Source organism: Parus major, chromosome 4 (genome assembly GCF_001522545.3).
Source record: "Parus major isolate Abel chromosome 4, Parus_major1.1, whole genome shotgun sequence".
Classification (NCBI taxonomy): domain Eukaryota; kingdom Metazoa; phylum Chordata; class Aves; order Passeriformes; family Paridae; genus Parus; species Parus major.
Window position 1 is genome coordinate 66254304 of NC_031771.1, and position 18378 is coordinate 66272681.

Here is an 18378-nt window from a genome sequence, read left to right on the forward strand (position 1 = left end):
AACACAGAGATCAGGTCTGCAAAGGGAAACAGATCAGGTCTGCAAGGACAAGAAAAAGATGGAGAAGCAGATGCTGGGAAAAAGGATCTGTGATGCAAACACTGCCTTGGCTCTGAACCTTGGAGGATTTTAGGAGCCCTGTCACTTGTTTTGTTGAGAGGTGTCTTTTCCCCACCAAGGGGCTGGGATTTGGGCTGGAGTGCCTCATCTCCTTTGGCTCTTAGAGGTGGAATGCCCTATGGATTACCACCAGACATTCACATGGTGTCCCAGGGCCAACTTACACAGGATCAGAATCATTTAGGTTGGAAAAGTCTTCCAAGATCATGGAGTCCAACCCTTAACCCAGCACTGCCCAGGCCCCTGCTAAATTCTGTCCCCAAGTGTCACACCCACACGGCTTTTGAATACCTCCAGGGGTGGGCAGCCTGTGCCAGGGCTGGAGAACCCTCTCCATGAAGGAATTTTCCCTAATAGGCAACCTAAACCTCTCCTGGACCACCCTGAGGCCATCTCCGAGCCTGAACCTCACCTGGCTGCACCCTCCTTTCATGGAGCTGTACAATTCTGCAGGACTGAAAAAGTGCAAAGCTCCAAACAAGCCAGGAATTGTTTTGCCCTGAAATCCCAGGCACTCCCTCAGCTGGATCCAGCCCAGTGCTCCCAGCCTTGCTCCATGCAGCTCACAGAGAACATTTAAACCATTAATAAAATCTGTGGGGCTTGTTTTTCCCTCTCTGTCCCAGTTGTGAGCCACAGGGCCAGGGCTGGACCCTCCCTGCAGGGCTGCCCTGCGCAGCACCGACGGCGCTAATTAAGATGAAGCATTAAGAGAATGTTGTCTGCATCACTAATTCTGTTAAAATCATCTCCCAGAGGAAGAGCTCACAATTGGTGCTGCACATTTGCTCCACCAATCAAGGCTGATGATCCAGTGAAGCACGAGCTCCGTGGGCTGAGCACGCTGCTTTTATTTATGTACGGACACGGCTGCCCCAGGACCCACAGCTCCTGCTCCTGTGGGGCTGGGGCACATCCTGCTGGGAGCTGTCACACATTTCCACAGCCAAAATAACCAAAGATTCCTGCTAAAACAGGGAATGAGCTCCAGGATGAGGGATCAGAGAAGAAATGTGCAGGCTCTCTTCTCCCTGCTCTTCCCGGTACCAGCTGATATCAACTACTTTCAGCTGAAGAATTTGTTTAAAATCAAACCTGAGCTTTGTCCTCAAAATGTTTTCAGGCAGACTGGGAGAAGGGTGAAGGCAGTGATAGGTCCCAGCAGCTCTGGGTCACCTTTTGACATGTCACAGACCACTGGGTTAGAGCAGACAGGAAACTGGGCTTACCTGCCTGGAGAGCCAACCACGAAATTCCCACACACCTGGATTGACACCCTTTGTCCCCAGGTGCCACATCCACACAGCTTTTAAATCCCTCCAGGGATGGGAACTCCAGCACTGCCCTGGGCAGCTCTGCCAGGGCTGGACAACCCTTTCTATGGAAGAATTGTTCCCAAAATCCAACCTAACCCTCCCCTGGTGTAAAACCCTTGTTCTCTGGGAGCAGAGCCCAACCCCCACCTGGCTCCCCCCTCCTTTCAGGGAGTTGTTGAGAACAACAAGGTCCCACCTGAGCCTCCTTTGCTCCAGATCTGCAGGACATTTTGCATTCCCAGCACTGCTGCTACCACATGGCTGAGAAAAGGGTGGATGGAGGGAAGCCAGCACCCATTCCCTTCCCCTGCAAGTCACATTTCTTCTCTAATTTAGCCTCTACCAGGTTTTCTGCTTTAACCACCTGAAAATTCTGTGCAGTCTCTCCCAGGCTGAGCTGTCCCTCCTGCCTGCAATTCCCTTGCTGTGGTTTGCTCTGTGTCCCATTCCTGCCTTCCTTCCCAGCTCCCTCCACACCATGAGCCAGGACTCCCTGTGCCACCACCACTGCACCACCTGACATCTCTTCTCCTGTTTCTGCAGGATACAATAAATCCCCCTGGATAAAGAAACTCCAAAGCAGGATGCTGAGAAAAACGTTGTCTCCACGTGGAAGGAAGAGAAGGGAAATCCAAACTGAAAAGGGGAACAGGGTGACCTGAGCAAAGAAGGGCTGTGAAACACTGAACAGGGAACACAGGAGCTGGATGAAATGACCCAGCTCCACCACACCCATCAACAGCCAAACACAGCCTGGAAGCTTTCTAGAGGAGTGATGGGAACTTGCACTGGATCTGTCCTGATTTGAAACCTCAGCCTGGGGCTGTCCCACCACTCAGGGAAGAGAGGTGAGCTGGGGAGCCACGATACCTGTGGAACAGTCCATCTGGATCAAGTGGGAGTCACTGTCAGTTCTCATTTTTTTAGCACTGTTCTCTGAGGTAGCCGTGACAAGTAAGTTTGTAGCAGAAAAATAGGGCGGCTGCAGGGAGCCCTGATCCATGCAGTCCATTTTCCTTTTCAGAGAAGACATGGTGATGGAGGAGGGCACCAGGCCCTCTGCAGCGTGAGCCCTCCCCAGCAGGTTGGTGCCAGGGATGCTGTGCTGCAGCAGGAAGTGGTCTATCCTGGCCTTGAGGGTGGGGTGAGGTAGGGGCTGCGAGTGCTGGCTGAAGGCCACCCCCGTGAAGGGGTCGCTGGGAACACGGCCCCAGGACGCCTCGCTCCGGTTGCACTTCTCCAGGGTGGTCTGGTCAATCACTTTCCCAGAGGGCAGGAGCATGGGCAAAGTCATGATCTCCAGAGTGATGGGGTCCAGGAATTCTTCAGGGATGTCTTGGACGACATCCACCAGCTTGTGCAGGGTCTGCTGCTCGTTGGCACTGAAGGGGACGCAGTCGCTCTCCATGGGCGTCCAGAGCTCCGGCTTGAGGCTGCCCACGTCCTGGGCCAGGAACTGGGAGGCCACCTGGAAGACGCCCTCGATCACCTCCTGTGGGCAGGACTTGGCAGGCTGTCCCCACACCTCCAGCCTCTTGATGCTGGGCAGGCCCCCCCCGGCCACGTGGGTGATGCAGATTTTTAGGTGGGACACGTTGCTGAGCGAGGCCGGGCCTTTGTTCCAGAGCTCTTGAGACACCGAGCCGGGGTAGGAGAAGACATTTTCCATCTGATGGAAGGGAGGCCTCGGCTTGAAACCTCTGTGGCCAAAAGTCACTTTGCTCTGATTTTTTAAGACAGCTTTTCCCACCAGGGTGAAGGTGTCCTTGTCCGACACAGGCTGCCCGGCCAGACCTGAGCACTGCCCCTCAGGGCTCTGCCAAGAGCTTTTGTTGCATGAGGTAGAGGTGTAAACTTCCAGCCCAGAGAAGGTCTGGTACCCCCCAGAGGAGATGTCGATGTTGATCCTGCAGATCTCGATGTTGAAGGGGAAGGAGATGGTGACGTGCACCGGGGGTTTGATGAAGTACTCGCTGCGGAAGCCGCGGTTCCTCCTGGCCAGGTCTTCGGAGATCAGGTTCTCCACCTCATAGCCATCGGCAGAGATCTGTGTGCCAGCACAAAACTGGGTTCAGTTTGGAGCAAGGAAACACAAGGAAGCCAATTTGACAAGCACTTCCAGAGATTTTTCAGGATGACATCAACCAGGAGCCATGGCTGAGGCTGATGTGCAGCTCAGACCAGGCAGGAGAGCCCTGCTGTAAGGCAGAGCAGAGCCATTCCCACCCTCCTCCAGCCACCTGCTCCCATTTCCCTCCTCACCATGTGGAGACCTGACTTAGCTGCTGGAAGAATGGAAAATTAGGGGTAATTCATGGTTTTGGCTGGGACAGTGAAATAAGTCAAGGAGAGGATGGCTGGGAGCAGAGGATGAACGTGGGGGAGATGGGAGTCTCCTCTTCCAGTCTCCCTTTTCAGGTGGGAGTCTCCTGATTTTCTTTGTGACTACTCATCCATGTGGAAATGCACTTGGAACAACAGTTACAGGATCCCAGAGGAATTCTGGATGTTAATCAGCCTCTGGGAGCCATCCCACCCATTCCTGAGGGAGATCCATCAAACCAGGCTGGGTCTGCTTTGGAACATCCAATCCCACCCTCTGCTCTGCTCCTGGGCAGACTGGTTAAACCCATTCCCTTTCCTGGAAGCCCCAGGCCCTGAGAAATCTGCAGCACTTGCTGAATGGACAAATAAAAACGAGGAAAATCTGTTTATTCCACCTGTTTAATATGGTCCTGATCACTACAATCACACCAAACCTTTGTGGCATGGCTGGCTCTCTCCATAAAAAATTCCAGCACTGCTGCTTTTGCAGCACAGTATTTACAAAGCCAAGGCTGTCCTGGGGTGAGTTGGTGTGGAAACTTACAATTAAAAATTAGATTTGAATGAAAACTGAGTTTCTTAAAGAGATTCTGATGTGCTGAGTGAGACCAGAAATACTTGGAAAGTAACTTCAGCAAACATTATCAAGAGCTGTGCGTTGCAATGGACGGAGGGAAAGCTGGAATACTGCAGGGAAAAAGGGATCTCAAGTCAAAGAACTTAAACCTGGAAGCACATAATGCTGTCTGGTTATGAGATCCTGCAAAATCAGGGCTTTTCCCTCCAATATTTAGTGTGTGCCACATCAGTGATGCTGATTATCCCAGAGGAGCAGTGAACGAGCTCCCCACCAGGACAATTCCACCTAATCCCTCCCACTCCCCAAACCCCCACATCACTATTTTACCTTGTTGCAGTGAATTCTTGGCTTGAACTGTGGGAGACAGACGTTTATTACCATCTTGGCAGCTGGAGAGGTTGGTCACTTGCTGAGCATCAGAGTCAGCTTGGAAAAAAAGAAATTAAAAATGAAGGAAGTGAATAACCATGAGCAGTGAAAGGATTTTGTGTTTTGGGTGAGTTACAATTCCTAAAATGCAGCTCAGATCTGAGTCCAGGAGGTGAAGCCAATATAAACCCAAATGAATGTGGTGGAGAGAGGAGATTGAGAGGGAAAAAAAATCGCATTAATATTAATTAGTGAACCTGTGGAGAAAAATCAAAGAGAAAAATGCCTATTTTAACTAAAACCACCTATGAACAGACCAGCAATTAGATCTGAAGGTTTGTCAAAGATGTAGGAGTTTTATAGGTGCAGAAAAGCACCAGCAGAGCACAGGAGGCTGTCACAGTGAGTCAAGATTAACCACAAATATTAATAATTGGTGTTAAATAACTCCAAGGGAGCAGAGGGCACGGAATAGCTCTGAGGGAGATGTCTGGGATCTGAACACCAAATTCTTCTGCCAGCATTCATTAAAGAAACTCAAGTGAACACACCTTTCCCATTGAAAAAAAAAAAAAATAAATACAAGTGACTGGAATTGGCTCTCTCAGATCCCTTTTAAGAATTAAATTATCTGTGAGGTGAGAGCTTTAACCTCATGTTAACCTCAGCTTTAAAATGTCACCCCCCTGGGCAACCTTGCAAATCAGGGACTGCTGCCTCCTTCAAGAACAAGCAGCTCTTTAATGATCCTGATGTGTTGGTTCAGCCCAAATGAAATTGGCCTTCTGGGGGCACGTTGGAAAGGCAGAGTTAATGAGCTCCCTGTGCTGCATCTGCAAGGAGAAAGGTGGAATTGAAGGCACAAATCTCAGGGATAAAACCCAGCCCAACACGGATTTCACACCTGCAGAGGGCAGAGCGTGGTTACAATGCCTGGAATGAAGCAGGGGTGAACCTTACAAGAGGAACAGGCAGGTGAGCAGCACTTCTATCCCAAAATTTGGAGTGGAAGCCATCAGGAGCAATTCCTGCTCCTGGAGGAGCAGGACAAGCACACACCAACTCTTCTCCAACACTCCTTTCCTGCCTGAGTCTGAGAGGTTTCCAGAACTGGGCTGCAGTGGGGAACTGGTTAAACTGGTCTGGCTTTCAGCATTCACATCTTGTAGGAGATTTGATAGTCCAACTACAGGCTGTGCCTCAAAACTGCTCTTTTTGGCTCATTTTGAAACAAAATCAATTTACCAAGTGGTAAATTCACTTGGCCCTCAGCACTGGTGTTATGAAAAGTGGCAAATCAACCCTCCTTGCTCCCTTCCTTGGGAAAACTCAAGATTTTCCCCCTGTTCCATCTCTCCTCTCTTTCCTGGGCTGAAGACTTCTCCTGCAACATGAGGAGCTCTGTGTGGGTATTTTATAGGATTTTCTCCTGCCTGTTTGTGACCCTGAGAGAAACAACTCAGGTTAATTTTTTCAGTCTCAATTACTTCAGTAAGAAAATGGATTATTCTGCATTTCCAAGTCACTGCACTCCCTTCTGCTGAAAGACTCTGCTACAAATCTCATGGCAAAAGTTGAGTCACCGAGTTGCTTTTACCCATGGCTGGGTTTTTTTAACTCTCTCTTCAGTGTGTGCCTTTCCTAAGGTGAACAAAGATCTTTGGTCTGAGGCAATGAAACACAGACCTGAAAAGAATCCTCAGTGGTTTTGGACAAGGAATTTTAAACCAGACTGTCTGGAATTTGTCACCAAACTCTTCCTGGTGTCCTGTGTGGGACTGTGGAGCTGCTGCCGTAAGGAATGTGCATGGTGGACACCAAATAAAGTCCCTGGAGCATGAAATGAATGTCCTGGGGTCAGAGCACCCCAACCCTCAGTCCCACTCAGTATCCACGTTCCATCCTAAAGGAGAAACCCAGGCTGTGCCCCCCAGCCCCATGGGTGTGGAAACACAAATAGCTGTGTGTGCTCCTGGCACCCAGCTCAGCCTCGTGACTAAATCTCCTCTGTTCCTGCTCTCACAGAGCCAGCAAATCCAACCACTCTCGTTTAGGGCGGAGGAAGAAGCAATCACAGAGGAAAATGAATCATTAGTAGGTTTTATTTGAATGGAAGCATTTGAGGATCCAGGTACAAAAGGAGAGCACGGGAAGTAGAGACGTCACCAGAGCAGAAACAACCACCCAGAGACCATTCCAGCCAGTGCCAGCCATGGAGATGCACTGGGGAGGCTCTGGGCAAGCCCTTGCCCCCACTAGCCAGCCCTGCTGAGCAGCTCTGGGCAGAACACTTTGTAGTGGAGGTAGCTGAGCTTCTCGGAGCGCGTGCGCTTGAGCAGAGGGAACCATTCCCAGAAGGGAATCTCCACCACCACGTAGCCCAGCAGCCGCAGCTGCCGCCGCTTCAGGCAGTGCAGCCCCAGCAGCCGCTTGGAGCCGTAGCAGAAGTGGTTCCTGTTGGACACCTGCAGTGCCAGCCTCACTTCCCGAGGCTGCCAGCGCCCTGCTTTAGGCTCAGCCTGGGATTTGGAACCTGCAGGAAGGGCTGCACCCCAGCACGGTGCTCCTGCTGCGTCCTGTCCGGGAATCCTGGCTTCATTTCCCACTTCTGTGGGACTCTGCTTATGAGCTCTCCCCTGTAGGAGCTGAGCCATTAAATCATCTGTCAGACTAACTTCCACGTCTTTCAGCTTCTGGGCTGCCACAGGACCCTTGAAATTGAAAGGGATGGGATGTCCATCGGTGGCCAAATGCACCTCCAGGTCACTGGACCTGGTGTGGGGCAGGATCATGTGGTTCTTCACGTACTCAGGGCCTCCCAACATGCTCTCGAGGAGGGATGTGGCTTCCAAGATTTCAGGCCTGACGTAGATTTCCCGTTCTGCAAAGCTTGAAACCATCTCAGTGAACTCTTGACAAAGCTGAGGTGGGAGGAGGCTGCCTTGGTAGGTCGGGCACTCGATTTCAACGCTCCTACCCAGGGTGAACAGGTCCTTGTCGAGCTCGTATTTGCTACCTCTGGTTTTCTGGACAAACTCCTCCCCCAAAGCAAAGTCTATCAGCTCCTCTGGGAAGCGTTTGACAAATGCCAGGCCAAGCAGAGCAGTAAGGAGATGCTCTGGAAACTTGCTGAACTCATGGAGTTTTGCATGCAATTGCTTTATCAGGCTGGAGTAAAACTCCTCGTTGGGAGGTTCATAGTCCAGGCACCCAAACGACCACAGGAATTTGGCAGCATCCTTGCTCCGGCAGTAGGACACCTTGGAAGGCAACGAGGTGGCTACAGCAGTCAAAACATCCTCGTCAAAGAAGTGCAGGGATGAATAGGTGAGAGTGATGTGCATGATGCCCTGGATGTTTGTTGCAGGAATCCGAGCAGGAATGACCTTCCCGAGCTCCCTCATGAGGGGCAGGTGGTCCATGCGGGTGTAGCGGAGCATCTTGAGCACGTTCACCAAGGCGTAGGTGCTCATGTCCTCCATCTGCAGGGACACCCTGTCTGCAATCCTCCTCATGACGTGGTCAGAGATCCCACTGAGGGACTTGAAGAGCCCCAAGCAGATGGCACCCAGCTCCTCCAAGGTGAAGGCGTCCAAGTGTTTCAGGATGGTGTTCTCCACCTTCTGCACCAAATCCGCGGGCGACCTTCGGCCTTCCCCGATGATGTAAAGGAGCTGCACAAACCTGGGCAAGGTGAAGTCCTTCCAGTGCAGGTTGGCATAGCTGAACAGAATGGCCAGGTAGGAGGGCACGCTGCGGTCCAGGCAGCGCCAGCAATCCGCCACCAGCAGCAGCTGCTCCAGGCCCATGTCCCACGCCCGCCGGCAGAACTCGGCCTCGCACGCGTTGAGCAGGGGGTGGGAGGCTGGCACGGCCAAAGGGACACAAGCCTTTAAAACCTGGATGAGATCTGGGGTGCTGAACAGCCTGATGGCCGTGGCAGCGCGGTGACACAGGGCACTGAACCTGGGATCGGACGGCAGCGCCGCGCGTCGCTCCGCCGGCAAACGGCTCAGCTTGAGGAAATAATCCGTGAGAATCCCAGGGCTGCCCTCACACCCAGCCACACTCTGTAAAATCGAGTCCCCCTCCTCTGCAGGGAGGGGCTGTGCTGGCTCAGCTCTGTCACAGCTGAGAGATCTGTACTCGGGCCTCCCTTTCTGGAACATGCGGGGGTCCTCCTTGGAGTCGTGCCCTTCCCGTTTTTCCTCCTCTGCTTCCTCCTTGTACAGCGTGGCCAGGACTGTCTGCTCCAGGCGTGGGCTGGACTTGGGCAGAGCATTCCTGATGGGTGACAAAGCTTGGGAAGAGGCAGTGGGGAATGTCCATGGAGCCTGCACGGTGCCAGGGCCGGTGAAGGTGTCACCGAGGGCCTGCCTGCTGTCCCTATCCACGTGCTGCTGGGAGCCAGCCCTGCCTTTGCCTTGGGCAGCTGGATCATACAACACTCTGTAGTCCTGAGGCTTCAGCAGCTGGATTGTAGCCCCGGGTTCACTCCCAGCCTTGGCTGCTCCTGGCTTATCTCGCTTTTCCTTCTTGCTCTTGCTGCTTCCACACTCGGCCTTGCGCACGGCTGTGGTCGAAAGCGCTGTCACCCTGCTCAGCCTGGGGAATCTTCGGCACATTAGCACCGTAGCCATGGATCTCAACTTATTGGGGCTCAGAATTGCTTCCAGGTACTGAAAAAAGGGCAGACGGACAGTGAGTGGCCTCCACCTCACAGGCAGCACGTTTTAATCAATCCTTTACGCTACCGAAGGCCAGGGCAGCTGGGTCCCTGCAAAGCCACTATGGAACGTCACCTCATGCAAAGGCAGCTCAGGATGTGCACCCAGGTGAGCTGGGGTTGGAGCAGAAGGCAGCCAGGCATGACCTGCTACTCAGCAGACATGAGAAAACCTGGCATGGACTGGGAGAGTAAAGAAAAAAAAAAAAAAAAAAAAAAAATCACTGTTTTTTCATTTTTAAGAGGCCCAAGCTGCTTTTCTTTCATTCTGAACAATGAAAACGTGTTTTTGCAGAAGAGCTGCAGCTTCAAGAGGCTTTATGTGTTCAGACATTCTGCTGCTTTGGTCATTGTGGTCTGAATCACTGACCACCACCTGAGAAGTTGTCCAAACATCCAGGGTGCCACGCTGCCCTTTGCACCTGGAGACAGGATGTGGGGCAAAGTCTCCACAGAACCAGTGCAGAGAGTGAAAACTGGCCCAGAACCTGCAGATGGAGGTTGGAGGAATGAAGAAATGTGGCCAGAGCGAAGTGGGGGAAGAGCAGGGGAGAGGTAACACAAATCATCATGTGATGCTACATCCCAGGCTGAGAACCGGGGGAAACAGAGCTTTAAACTTCAGATTTGAGAGGATTTCCCAGAGTTTTAGGGTACAGGAGGCTTAAAAATGGCTGGTGCCTTCCTAACTCCTGCCTGAAGCAGCTACAGCTCGGAGGGTGAGGATGAGAAATCCGTAGGAGTCCAGCTGGGTGCTGCCAGCCTGCACTGGCTGCCAAACCAGCCCTGTTTACCACGATTCAGATGCTGATTAAAAAAACCAAAGCACCAGGTCAGATTTTTCCCCTCAAATCCTTATCCCACACAAATATCCATCACACAGGTGTTATCCACTTCCTTAAAATCCCTCAGTACCACAGGGAGCTGGGAAATGAGGAAAGCCAAAACCTGCCACTGCAACACACTCTGTGCGCCCCACAGGGGGAAATAAATCCTCACGGATACCCCTGGGAGCTCTGCTTGTTTCCACGGCTTCCTGATCAGGGCTGGAGCAAGATGTGGGATCACTGCAGGCAAACTCAGTTTTGCAGCAGCACCATGGGCACTTTGGGGCAGGAGAGGTGGGTTTGGGGTGTGTGAGCAGGACAGTGGGATGGGGGCTCACCTGCAGCCCTGGCTGAGCACAAACCGGGTGTTTTTGGTGTATAAGGATCCCCACATCTCCCACGATCCAGGGACACCTTCCACTACCCCAGGGTGCTCCAAGCCCTGTTCAACCTGGCCTTGGACACTTCCAGGGATGGGATTTCCACTGCTTCTCTGGGCAACCCATTGCACTGAGGCAGATGAGGACATCTCGCATCCTCTGCTCCACGACAGAGCCTGGAGGCTGCAAACACCAGCCAAAGAGGGAGGAGAAGCTGCTGGAGCAGAAACCAACCCAGGAGAGAGGTGAAAAAAACCAACTGGGATGGAGACCCAGAGGCTCTGGGGGGAAGAAAAGGCAAACTGAAATGTGGATTTGTGGGGAGAGCCATGCAAGGAGGAGGGTACAAGAGAGGCCACTGTGCTTTTTTGATGATCAGTAAATACTGTGAGCAGCTCAACAGCCCACCAGGCATCTTCTCTGTATCTCCAAACACCCTGAGGCAGTCCCAGGAGCAGATCAGGCTCTGTCCCACAGACCCCAGGCTGTTCCAAGGCCATGACTGTCCCATCCCAGCATGAGAAGTAAAATTGTGCCAGACAGGAGACTCTGCCCCTTCCTGCCTGTCTGAGGAGCAGGGAAAGGAAAAGCCTCCTCAGAAGCTGGACAGGAAAACCTGAGCCAAGAGCTGGATTTCAAAGCTCTCCTGTTCAGCTGAAAGGAATGTCAGATAAAATGAGCATTCCTGGCTCTACTGGCTGTGGTGTCCAGGCTGAAGTGGCTGCAGGTGACAGGTGCTGGGGACCAGGGACAAGGCTCAGACTGCACCTGCCTCGGGGAGGAGAAATCCCCTCCAACATCTCCTCCTCCAGCACCTCACTGAGCTCAGACCACTACAGGGGCTGGATCAAGCTCCAAAAATCATCTTGAACAAGAAGAGGTTTATCCAGGTGAGGCTTTCCCAGTTATTTCCTTGTCTGACTCAACTTTTGAGTATACCTTTATCTATTTTTCTGCTAACAAAACCCAGGTTATTTATATAAACCAACTTCTCTCTGCTGTGAAAGGTGATACTCCCCAGGAAATCCAGCACTGCTGCTCCCAGATCCCCTCCCAGCAACAACAGCCCCACTTCAAAGTCAGGGAATCAAAGCCCCGGTGAAGGCTCCGAAGGCGAGCGCCGCGTGCTGCTAAGAATATCCTCCAGGGATTGACTGTGGAGCTGTGACACATTTGGGAATCCAGGCACTGGAGAGATTGCTTCTCTCTTCCTTTGCTCCAAATCCAGCAATAAAGAGAAGACCACGCACAGCAGAGCGAGGTTGGGATGGCACAAGACAGTTCCAAGCACCCTCAAGGGCAATGGGCTGCTCCAAGTGATTTTTCCATGATTTTGTCCACCCCCAGCCCAAATCTTTGTGATCTTTCCAATTTCCACCCCATTTCTCTTCCAACTCCACCCACACCTTCCCTGGATTTGCCTCTCTTCACCTTGAGCAATTTGCCTTCCTTCCTTCCTCCTCCCACTTCACATCCCAACACAGCCAAACTCCTTCCCACCTCTGGGCAGGGATCTCTGGAATTTTCACTTCCAGTGGCTCCATGGAGCCAGGGAGTTTTGGAGCTGGGCCCTGCAGGTTGGGAATGGCCTTTGAGGAGCTGCTCAGGCATGGAAATGTCTCTGCTGAAGTGTCACAGCTGAGCATCACTGAACACCTGGAAAAGAACTTTCCCAGAGGGATGCCACCCAGCACAGGGGCTCAGCCCTTGGAAGGGGATGATGCTGCATCCCAAAATGCTGTCAGGGCTTTTGTTCCCTCTGGAATACTCAGAGGGGCTTTTGGAAACCCCCCCAGCTTGTGCTTCCACCAACAGCCAAAGGGCAGAGGGAATCTCCTTGGGATGAGTGAGGAATGAACAGGAATGTTGGGGATAAAACAGCTCCTTTTGGCCAACAGCCTGAAGTGAACTCCTGTGCCTGGGCTGGAGAGGAGAGCAACAGGAAAGGGATTTGATTCCCCCAATAGGTTATGATGTCAGGGCACAAAATTGTCACTTTCTGGTTTGTCTGTGCTTTTTCCCTCTTTTTGAGATTACAGAAAGGTTTGGGTGGGAAGGGATTTAAAGCTCATCTCAGTCTACCCACCCTGCCATGGGCAGGGACACCTTCCACCATCCCAGAGTGTTCCAAGCCCTGTCCAACCTTGCCTTGGGCACTTCCAGGGATCCAGGGGCAGCCACAGCTTCTCTGGGCACCCTGTGCCAGGGCCTGCCCACCCTCACAGGGGACAATTCCTTCCCAATATCCCATCCATCCCTGCCCTCTGGCAGTGGGAAGCCATTCCCTGTGTCCTGTCCCTCCATCCCTTGTCCCAAATCCCTCTCCAGCTCTCCTGGACCCCCTTTAGGCCCTGGCAGGGGCTCTGAGGTCCCGCTGGAGCCCTCTCTTGTCCAGGTGAGCTCTCCCAGCTCTCCCAGCCTGGCTCCGGAGCACAGCAGCTCCAGCCCTCGCAGCATTTCCGTGCAATTCCCTCTCCCGGGGCTCCAGGGCAGCACCGGGGGCAGGGCTGGAAGCCCCAGTCCCGCTACTCACCGCTACGGCTGCGCCTACAGACACATAATACATAAATATAAACGCATACACACAGACGGATATATATATATATATATATATGTACAAATAAATATCTGGGGCAATGCAGCCCAGGGCAGGACGAGGGCGGCCCCGCCGGCTGAGGGTGTGGCTCAGGCAGGGGGCAGAGGACGGGCACAAGGGAAGAGGAAGAGGAACGGGGATGAGAAGGGGAAGGACAAGGGCACGGGAAGGGGCCGGGACTCACCGGGGCCGCTCCAGCGCCGCCGCCGCCTCCTCCTCCTGCCCCCTTCGCCTCCTCCCGCCGCTTCCGGTCGCGCGCCGGTGACGCCACTTCCGGCTCCCAGCGCGCGCGGCCGGCGGGTGGCGCCAGTGGCGCGCGGCGCGGCCCCCCCGGCACGGCCACGTGACTCGAGATCACGTGACATCTCCGCGTCACGTGGGCGCCGTGGGCACCGCCATGGCGGTCCCGGGGCTGCTCCTGGAGCGTCGGGTCCTGGGACCCTCCTCGGGCTCTGGGACCCGCCCGAGAAGCTGTGGCTGCCCCTGGATCCCTGGCAGTGTTCCAGGACAGGTTGGACGGGGTTTGGAGCCACCTGGGATAATGGAAAGTGTCGCTGTCCATGGCAGGAGGATGGGCTCGATGCTCTTTGAGGTCCCTTCCAACCAAAGCTTTCCGTGGCTCTGTGAGTCTGTGGTTACAGGACGCCTTTACTGGCTGCAGAAACCCGCTGGGTACCTGCACAGCCAGGGATGTCCTTTTAGTGTCCCCAGGGGGGCACCAGCCCCCTGGAATGTGTGGGCTGGGGTGTGTGGGGGGCTCCTGTCTGAGCTGGCACCCGTCGCTGTCCCAAGGGAACCGGGGGGATTTGGGTGACTTTGGCCCTGTGGAGGCCTGGCCTGAGCTCCTGCTGCCGCAGGGCCACCCCCAGCCCGTTGGCCAGGGCTGTGTCCGCACACATTTTGGGTATTTCCCATAATCACGGCTCCACTGTTCCCAGGAATCTTTCTCCTTTCCACTGCAGGCTTTCAGCACTGGCAAACTATTTAAATATCGCCTTGAGCATTACCTAGCACTTGTGTCCCTTCCTGATATTTCTACCAGGTTTATTTCCTGTCTACCTTTTCCTTCAGATCAGGTTTTTATCCTCTGGCAAGTGAGGAAATCGCATTTTCAGGAGGTCACAGGGGTTTGGAGGGAGAGCCACGCTGGCTGACGGCACCTCAGGCTTTAAACCTGAGGGAACTCATGTTTAAAGGGAATTCGTGTTTAAACCCCGACTCACTTTGCCCTGGGAGGCACCAACTTTGTCACCAGAGGGCAGGAGACCTCTCTAATAAAGCTGCCATCGGGAAAAGTGCTGGAATTGCTGGGTTTTTAAAGAAAAACAACGTTTATTTGTTGCTTTTAGTGACGCTGACAGAGTTGGGTGGGGTTCGTTGGAGTAAAAACCTGCAGGAGGTTTTGGATGTGGTGTTTCCTCCCTGGTTACCAGGGAGGGTGGATGGACCTCAGCCTCGGGCTGCATCCAAATCCTCACCCCAAACATTTGGGATCCAGCACAAATTTGATGCATTTTGAGTGTTTTGCACTCCTTCAGCCAAGTGAAGGGCTCGTGCTGGGGAAACCAGGGAACCAGAGATGCTCCAGTGGGGGGATGTGGCTTTTCCAAGCTGAGAGTTTGGCACAGGAGGGAAGGGGAATTGCCATCCCACCACTGCAGCTGCATTGGAGCGTGCTGATACACCCAGAGTGGAGCTTTCCCCCCTTGGATCCGTCCCCAAATCCCCCTGGTTCTCCCCCCTTCTCCCACCTGTGACACAAACAAACCACACAGTCTTGTTTTTAAAACGGGGCCTTTCTCCATTTTATTTTGCCCAATAAAAATCCTTCACAGTCAGGTCGAGAGAGGAGAGCTGGAGATACGTATACATATAGATCTGCATGTCTATTTATATATATACATACCTCTGTACAGATATATTTATATATTCACCGTAGAAAATGGCAAAGGCAGTAGCTCTTCACATCTGGAGAACCCAATGGGAACAGACAACAGACCAGCAGGGAATTGGGAAGTGTGGTGGAGTTTTGACAAGAACCTCTGAAACAGATACACCTTGGCTGTACAAAAATCCCAGCGTGTTTACCTATTTTTATTTTTATTTTTTCCTTTTTTTTTTTGTCAACCTCTTGTCTTTAAACACACTTAACCAGAGGCAGAGTCGAGACAATGGCGTTTGGAGGTGACCAAGTGGACAGGAGAGACACCCGACTTTATGGAGTTATTTTTTAAATATTTTTGTTATTTTTTTTTAAGTATATATATATTTATATATATATATATATAATTTTTTAATTTTTTTTTTAGATTTTTTTTTAGTTTTTAGATTATTTATTTTTTTTAGATTTTTTTTTTTTTTATTTTTTATTTTTTTGCAAAGTCTCAGCAACAGTCGACGCAGAAACAGAACAGTAACGGAGTCGAGTTCAGAACACTTCTGGTTTGAATTCACAGTCAGAGGAGAGAAAGAGAGAGAAAGAGAAGACACCGAGGCGTCAGGAAACGAGAGGGAAGAAAGCACAAGGCTGGGATTGAATTTACACTCGGGGATGGGACGAGGGGTCTCACGCAGGAGGTCCTGCAGAGGGGCACGGCCCGGCGCCAGCGGAGCTCCCGTTATTGCTGGTGAAGTCGGACAGCAGCCTCGCCCCACCTGCCCTCCTCCCCGTGGGGAGCTGGGCTTTGGGGGGACAGCTATGGATCTGCTGCAGAACGGACGACTCGGCGACGTGCGTGGGTTTGGGGTGAGGAAAACCTCCCCAGCGCGGTGCCCGGAGCGAGGCAAAGGCCAGCGCGGCTCCTCTGGGCTCACAGCGATTACCGGGTCCCGGAGAGTGCAAACGAAGACACCTTGGAGGAGCCCCGGGCTGGGCTCTGCGGGGACACGGCTGCCTGGGAAGGGACTGCATAGACACATCAGCCGGGTGTGCAGCATTGGGTGGTGCTGGGACGCTCCTGCGCCGCTGCCGGAGCTCTGCCCGCACCCGTTCCGCTCCTTTCGGTCACGGGAAAGGGGTGAAGGGGCCTTCTCCTCCGAGCCTGGCTCTCAGGAATGGCAGAGCACGGTGTCCCCACTGGCTGTCACAAGGTGGCTCGGTGAGCTCAGACACCCCAGTGGCTCCCCCATGGAGAAGACCCACTGCAAAGACCCTGTCTCAGCCGTGGATGGGCACCAGGAGGGGATGGGTCTCACCTCATGTGTGTCCAGGCTGGTGGCCTGCTGGATGCGGCAAGCTTTGGGCTCTCCAGATAAATGGGGCCACCAAGCTCAGACCACTGTGGTTATTTAGAGCCATTCTGGACCTTGCATCCCTTTCCAAAGGAGTTGAGGCCAGGACTGGAGCTATGAAGGTATTCACAGGAATGTTGGCTTGCCTGCAGGTGTCAGAATTGGGAAGAGTCCCTTTTAAATCTCCCTGGAAAAACCTATTGCTTTGGGACAGAAAGCAGAGACTTCCTGCCGGAGAAAACAGATTTGTGAAAGAGCTGTGGAGACACAGCCTGGTCCCAGGTTCCAGACCTGACATGACCCCCGTCTCTGGGAGAACCAGGGATGAGGATTATCCTGAAAACACAGGAGCTTGGTGCTGATGGCAGATGCACTGCAAGCATGGAACGTTCCATTGGGAAGCCAACATCTGCAAACAGCAGATGTGATGTGATCTCCCAGCCCCTTGATACACTGCAGGGTCCTGCAGGCCCCTGAGGACCTCACAGAGCCCTCAGACCCCTGTTTTTAACAGAGGGTGGAAGCAGCAGGGAGCTCCAGAGCTGGGTGGTGATGGTGTGAATCCCTGTGCAATGATCCCACAGGACTGCAGGCCGTGGGAATGTCCTTCAGCAGGAAGCCAGGGTGTCCTTGGAGGCAAAGCAGGGCTGATGGAGCTGCCATGGGAATGTCAGAGAGGAGAGGATCAGTGTTCTGGAAAGCTCCTGAGAGCAGGGTTGGGATAACCCATTCTCAGTGGGGGCTGTAGCTCCAGCTTGTCCAGATGTACCTGGGAGAGGCCCTGACTGCTCCAGTGGGATGGGGATGATCTAAAAGGGGGGCAGGAGAGCCTGGAGAGCTGGAGCAGAGGAGCAGCAGGGCACAGGCAACACATGAAGAGATCTTTAGCAAGGGGTCTTGGTGAACAGTAACTTGTAAAGGGGTTTCAAGGCTTAAACTGAAGGTTTGGGTTAAATTAATGACGAGTTGGGCTCTCTCCCATCCCATGGAGTGGAGTGGAGAAGGCTGAGAATGGCTGGGGAGCAGAGGCACAGTGAGAGGCATCTGCCCAAGCCCAGACCCACCTGAACACTCACCTGCAGGAGCACAGGTCTCCCACTGGCCTCCTGCCAGGTCCAGGAGCCTTCATGGAGCAAAGGTGGGCAGAGATGCCTTCAGCACCCCGAGCAGGAGAAGTGAAGAACGCACTGCCTTCACCTTGGAATTTGATTCCTTGGTAAGGAAGGTGCTGAGGATGCCCTGGGGTGAGCTGTGGAGAGGACAGCAAGGGGGCAGCCAGCAGGACCACCAGCTCTCAGGATGCTGATTTTCCTGAACAATTGACTGGACCCTCTAGTGGTGTCTGCTGCTAACCCAGAGAGACCTATTGCTCTGAAGAGGAGAGGCATTTAGCTACCTGAAGACAAGAGGATGCATGGCTTGGCGTGCATCTTCTCCTCAAGAAGAAAGGGAATGGCATCCATCCCAGCTCCTAGGGACAGCCCCTGGTCCATGTTTTCCACGGGAAATGTGTGGAGCTAATTGGTATGGCTGTGGAGGATACTGGTGTCACCAACTGGGGACAATCACCTCACCCAGGAACTCCTTTCTATCCTGTCCTACCTCACACAGGAAAGGCCCTTATGGTCCTGCAAACATTCCCAGGCGGGACACAGGGAAACTGTGTCCCCTGCCAGCTCTTACTCCTCTTTTCCAGCCCACACCAGCCTCATCTCTCTGCAGGAAAGCCGGGACACAGCTCCAAGTGTGCAGCCCAACGCTCTCCAGAGATCTTTGGTTGTGTTGTTCGTGAGCTCGCCGCCTTGTGCGAGCTATAAAGTGCCACTGCAAAGGGCAGGAGGGGAGCAGGATGGTCCTTTCCATGGGCAGAGCTCAGGGGGACACCTCTGGGAACCACTGGCTGCATGG

General features: G+C 53.2%; 2 protein-coding genes and 1 long non-coding RNA gene across 5 annotated transcripts in view; 1 reads left to right on the plus strand and 2 right to left on the minus strand.

The window, feature by feature from the left end:
• UBOX5 (U-box domain containing 5) overlaps positions 1-6681 on the minus strand; it is a 9734-nt gene extending 3053 nt beyond the window's left edge. The window contains exons 1-4 of the mRNA XM_015625692.2: positions 6397-6681; positions 4669-4767; positions 2299-3483; positions 543-557 (exon numbers count right to left, since the gene is read on the minus strand). Of these exons, the coding sequence (XP_015481178.1) occupies positions 543-557; positions 2299-3483; positions 4669-4722 (1254 nt within the window). The 5' untranslated portion in view covers positions 4723-4767; positions 6397-6681. The remainder of the gene's footprint in view (positions 1-542; positions 558-2298; positions 3484-4668; positions 4768-6396) is intronic.
• Positions 6682-6794: 113 nt separating this feature from the next.
• On the minus strand, positions 6795-13469 carry FASTKD5 (FAST kinase domains 5). 3 transcript variants are annotated; one of them, XM_015625691.2, is made up of 3 exons: positions 13424-13469; positions 9513-9619; positions 6795-9389 (listed from the first exon to the last, which is right to left on the minus strand). In XM_015625691.2, the coding sequence occupies exon 3, from the start codon at positions 9348-9350 to the stop codon at positions 6966-6968; it is 2385 nt and encodes a 794-aa protein (XP_015481177.1). In that variant the 5' UTR covers positions 9351-9389; positions 9513-9619; positions 13424-13469; the 3' UTR covers positions 6795-6965. The 3 variants fall into 3 exon arrangements, with proteins under 3 accessions (XP_015481177.1, XP_015481175.1, XP_015481176.1); XM_015625689.3 differs by lacking the exon at positions 9513-9619 and having other exon boundaries at positions 13424-13467; XM_015625690.3 differs by lacking the exons at positions 9513-9619; positions 13424-13469 and adding an exon at positions 10602-12739.
• A 151-nt stretch (positions 13470-13620) lies between these two features.
• Positions 13621-14543, plus strand: LOC117244289. The gene is made up of 2 exons (XR_004497059.1): positions 13621-13862; positions 14311-14543. It is a non-coding gene; the product is annotated as an uncharacterized LOC117244289 (long non-coding RNA).
• The last annotated feature ends 3835 nt before the right edge of the window (positions 14544-18378 follow it).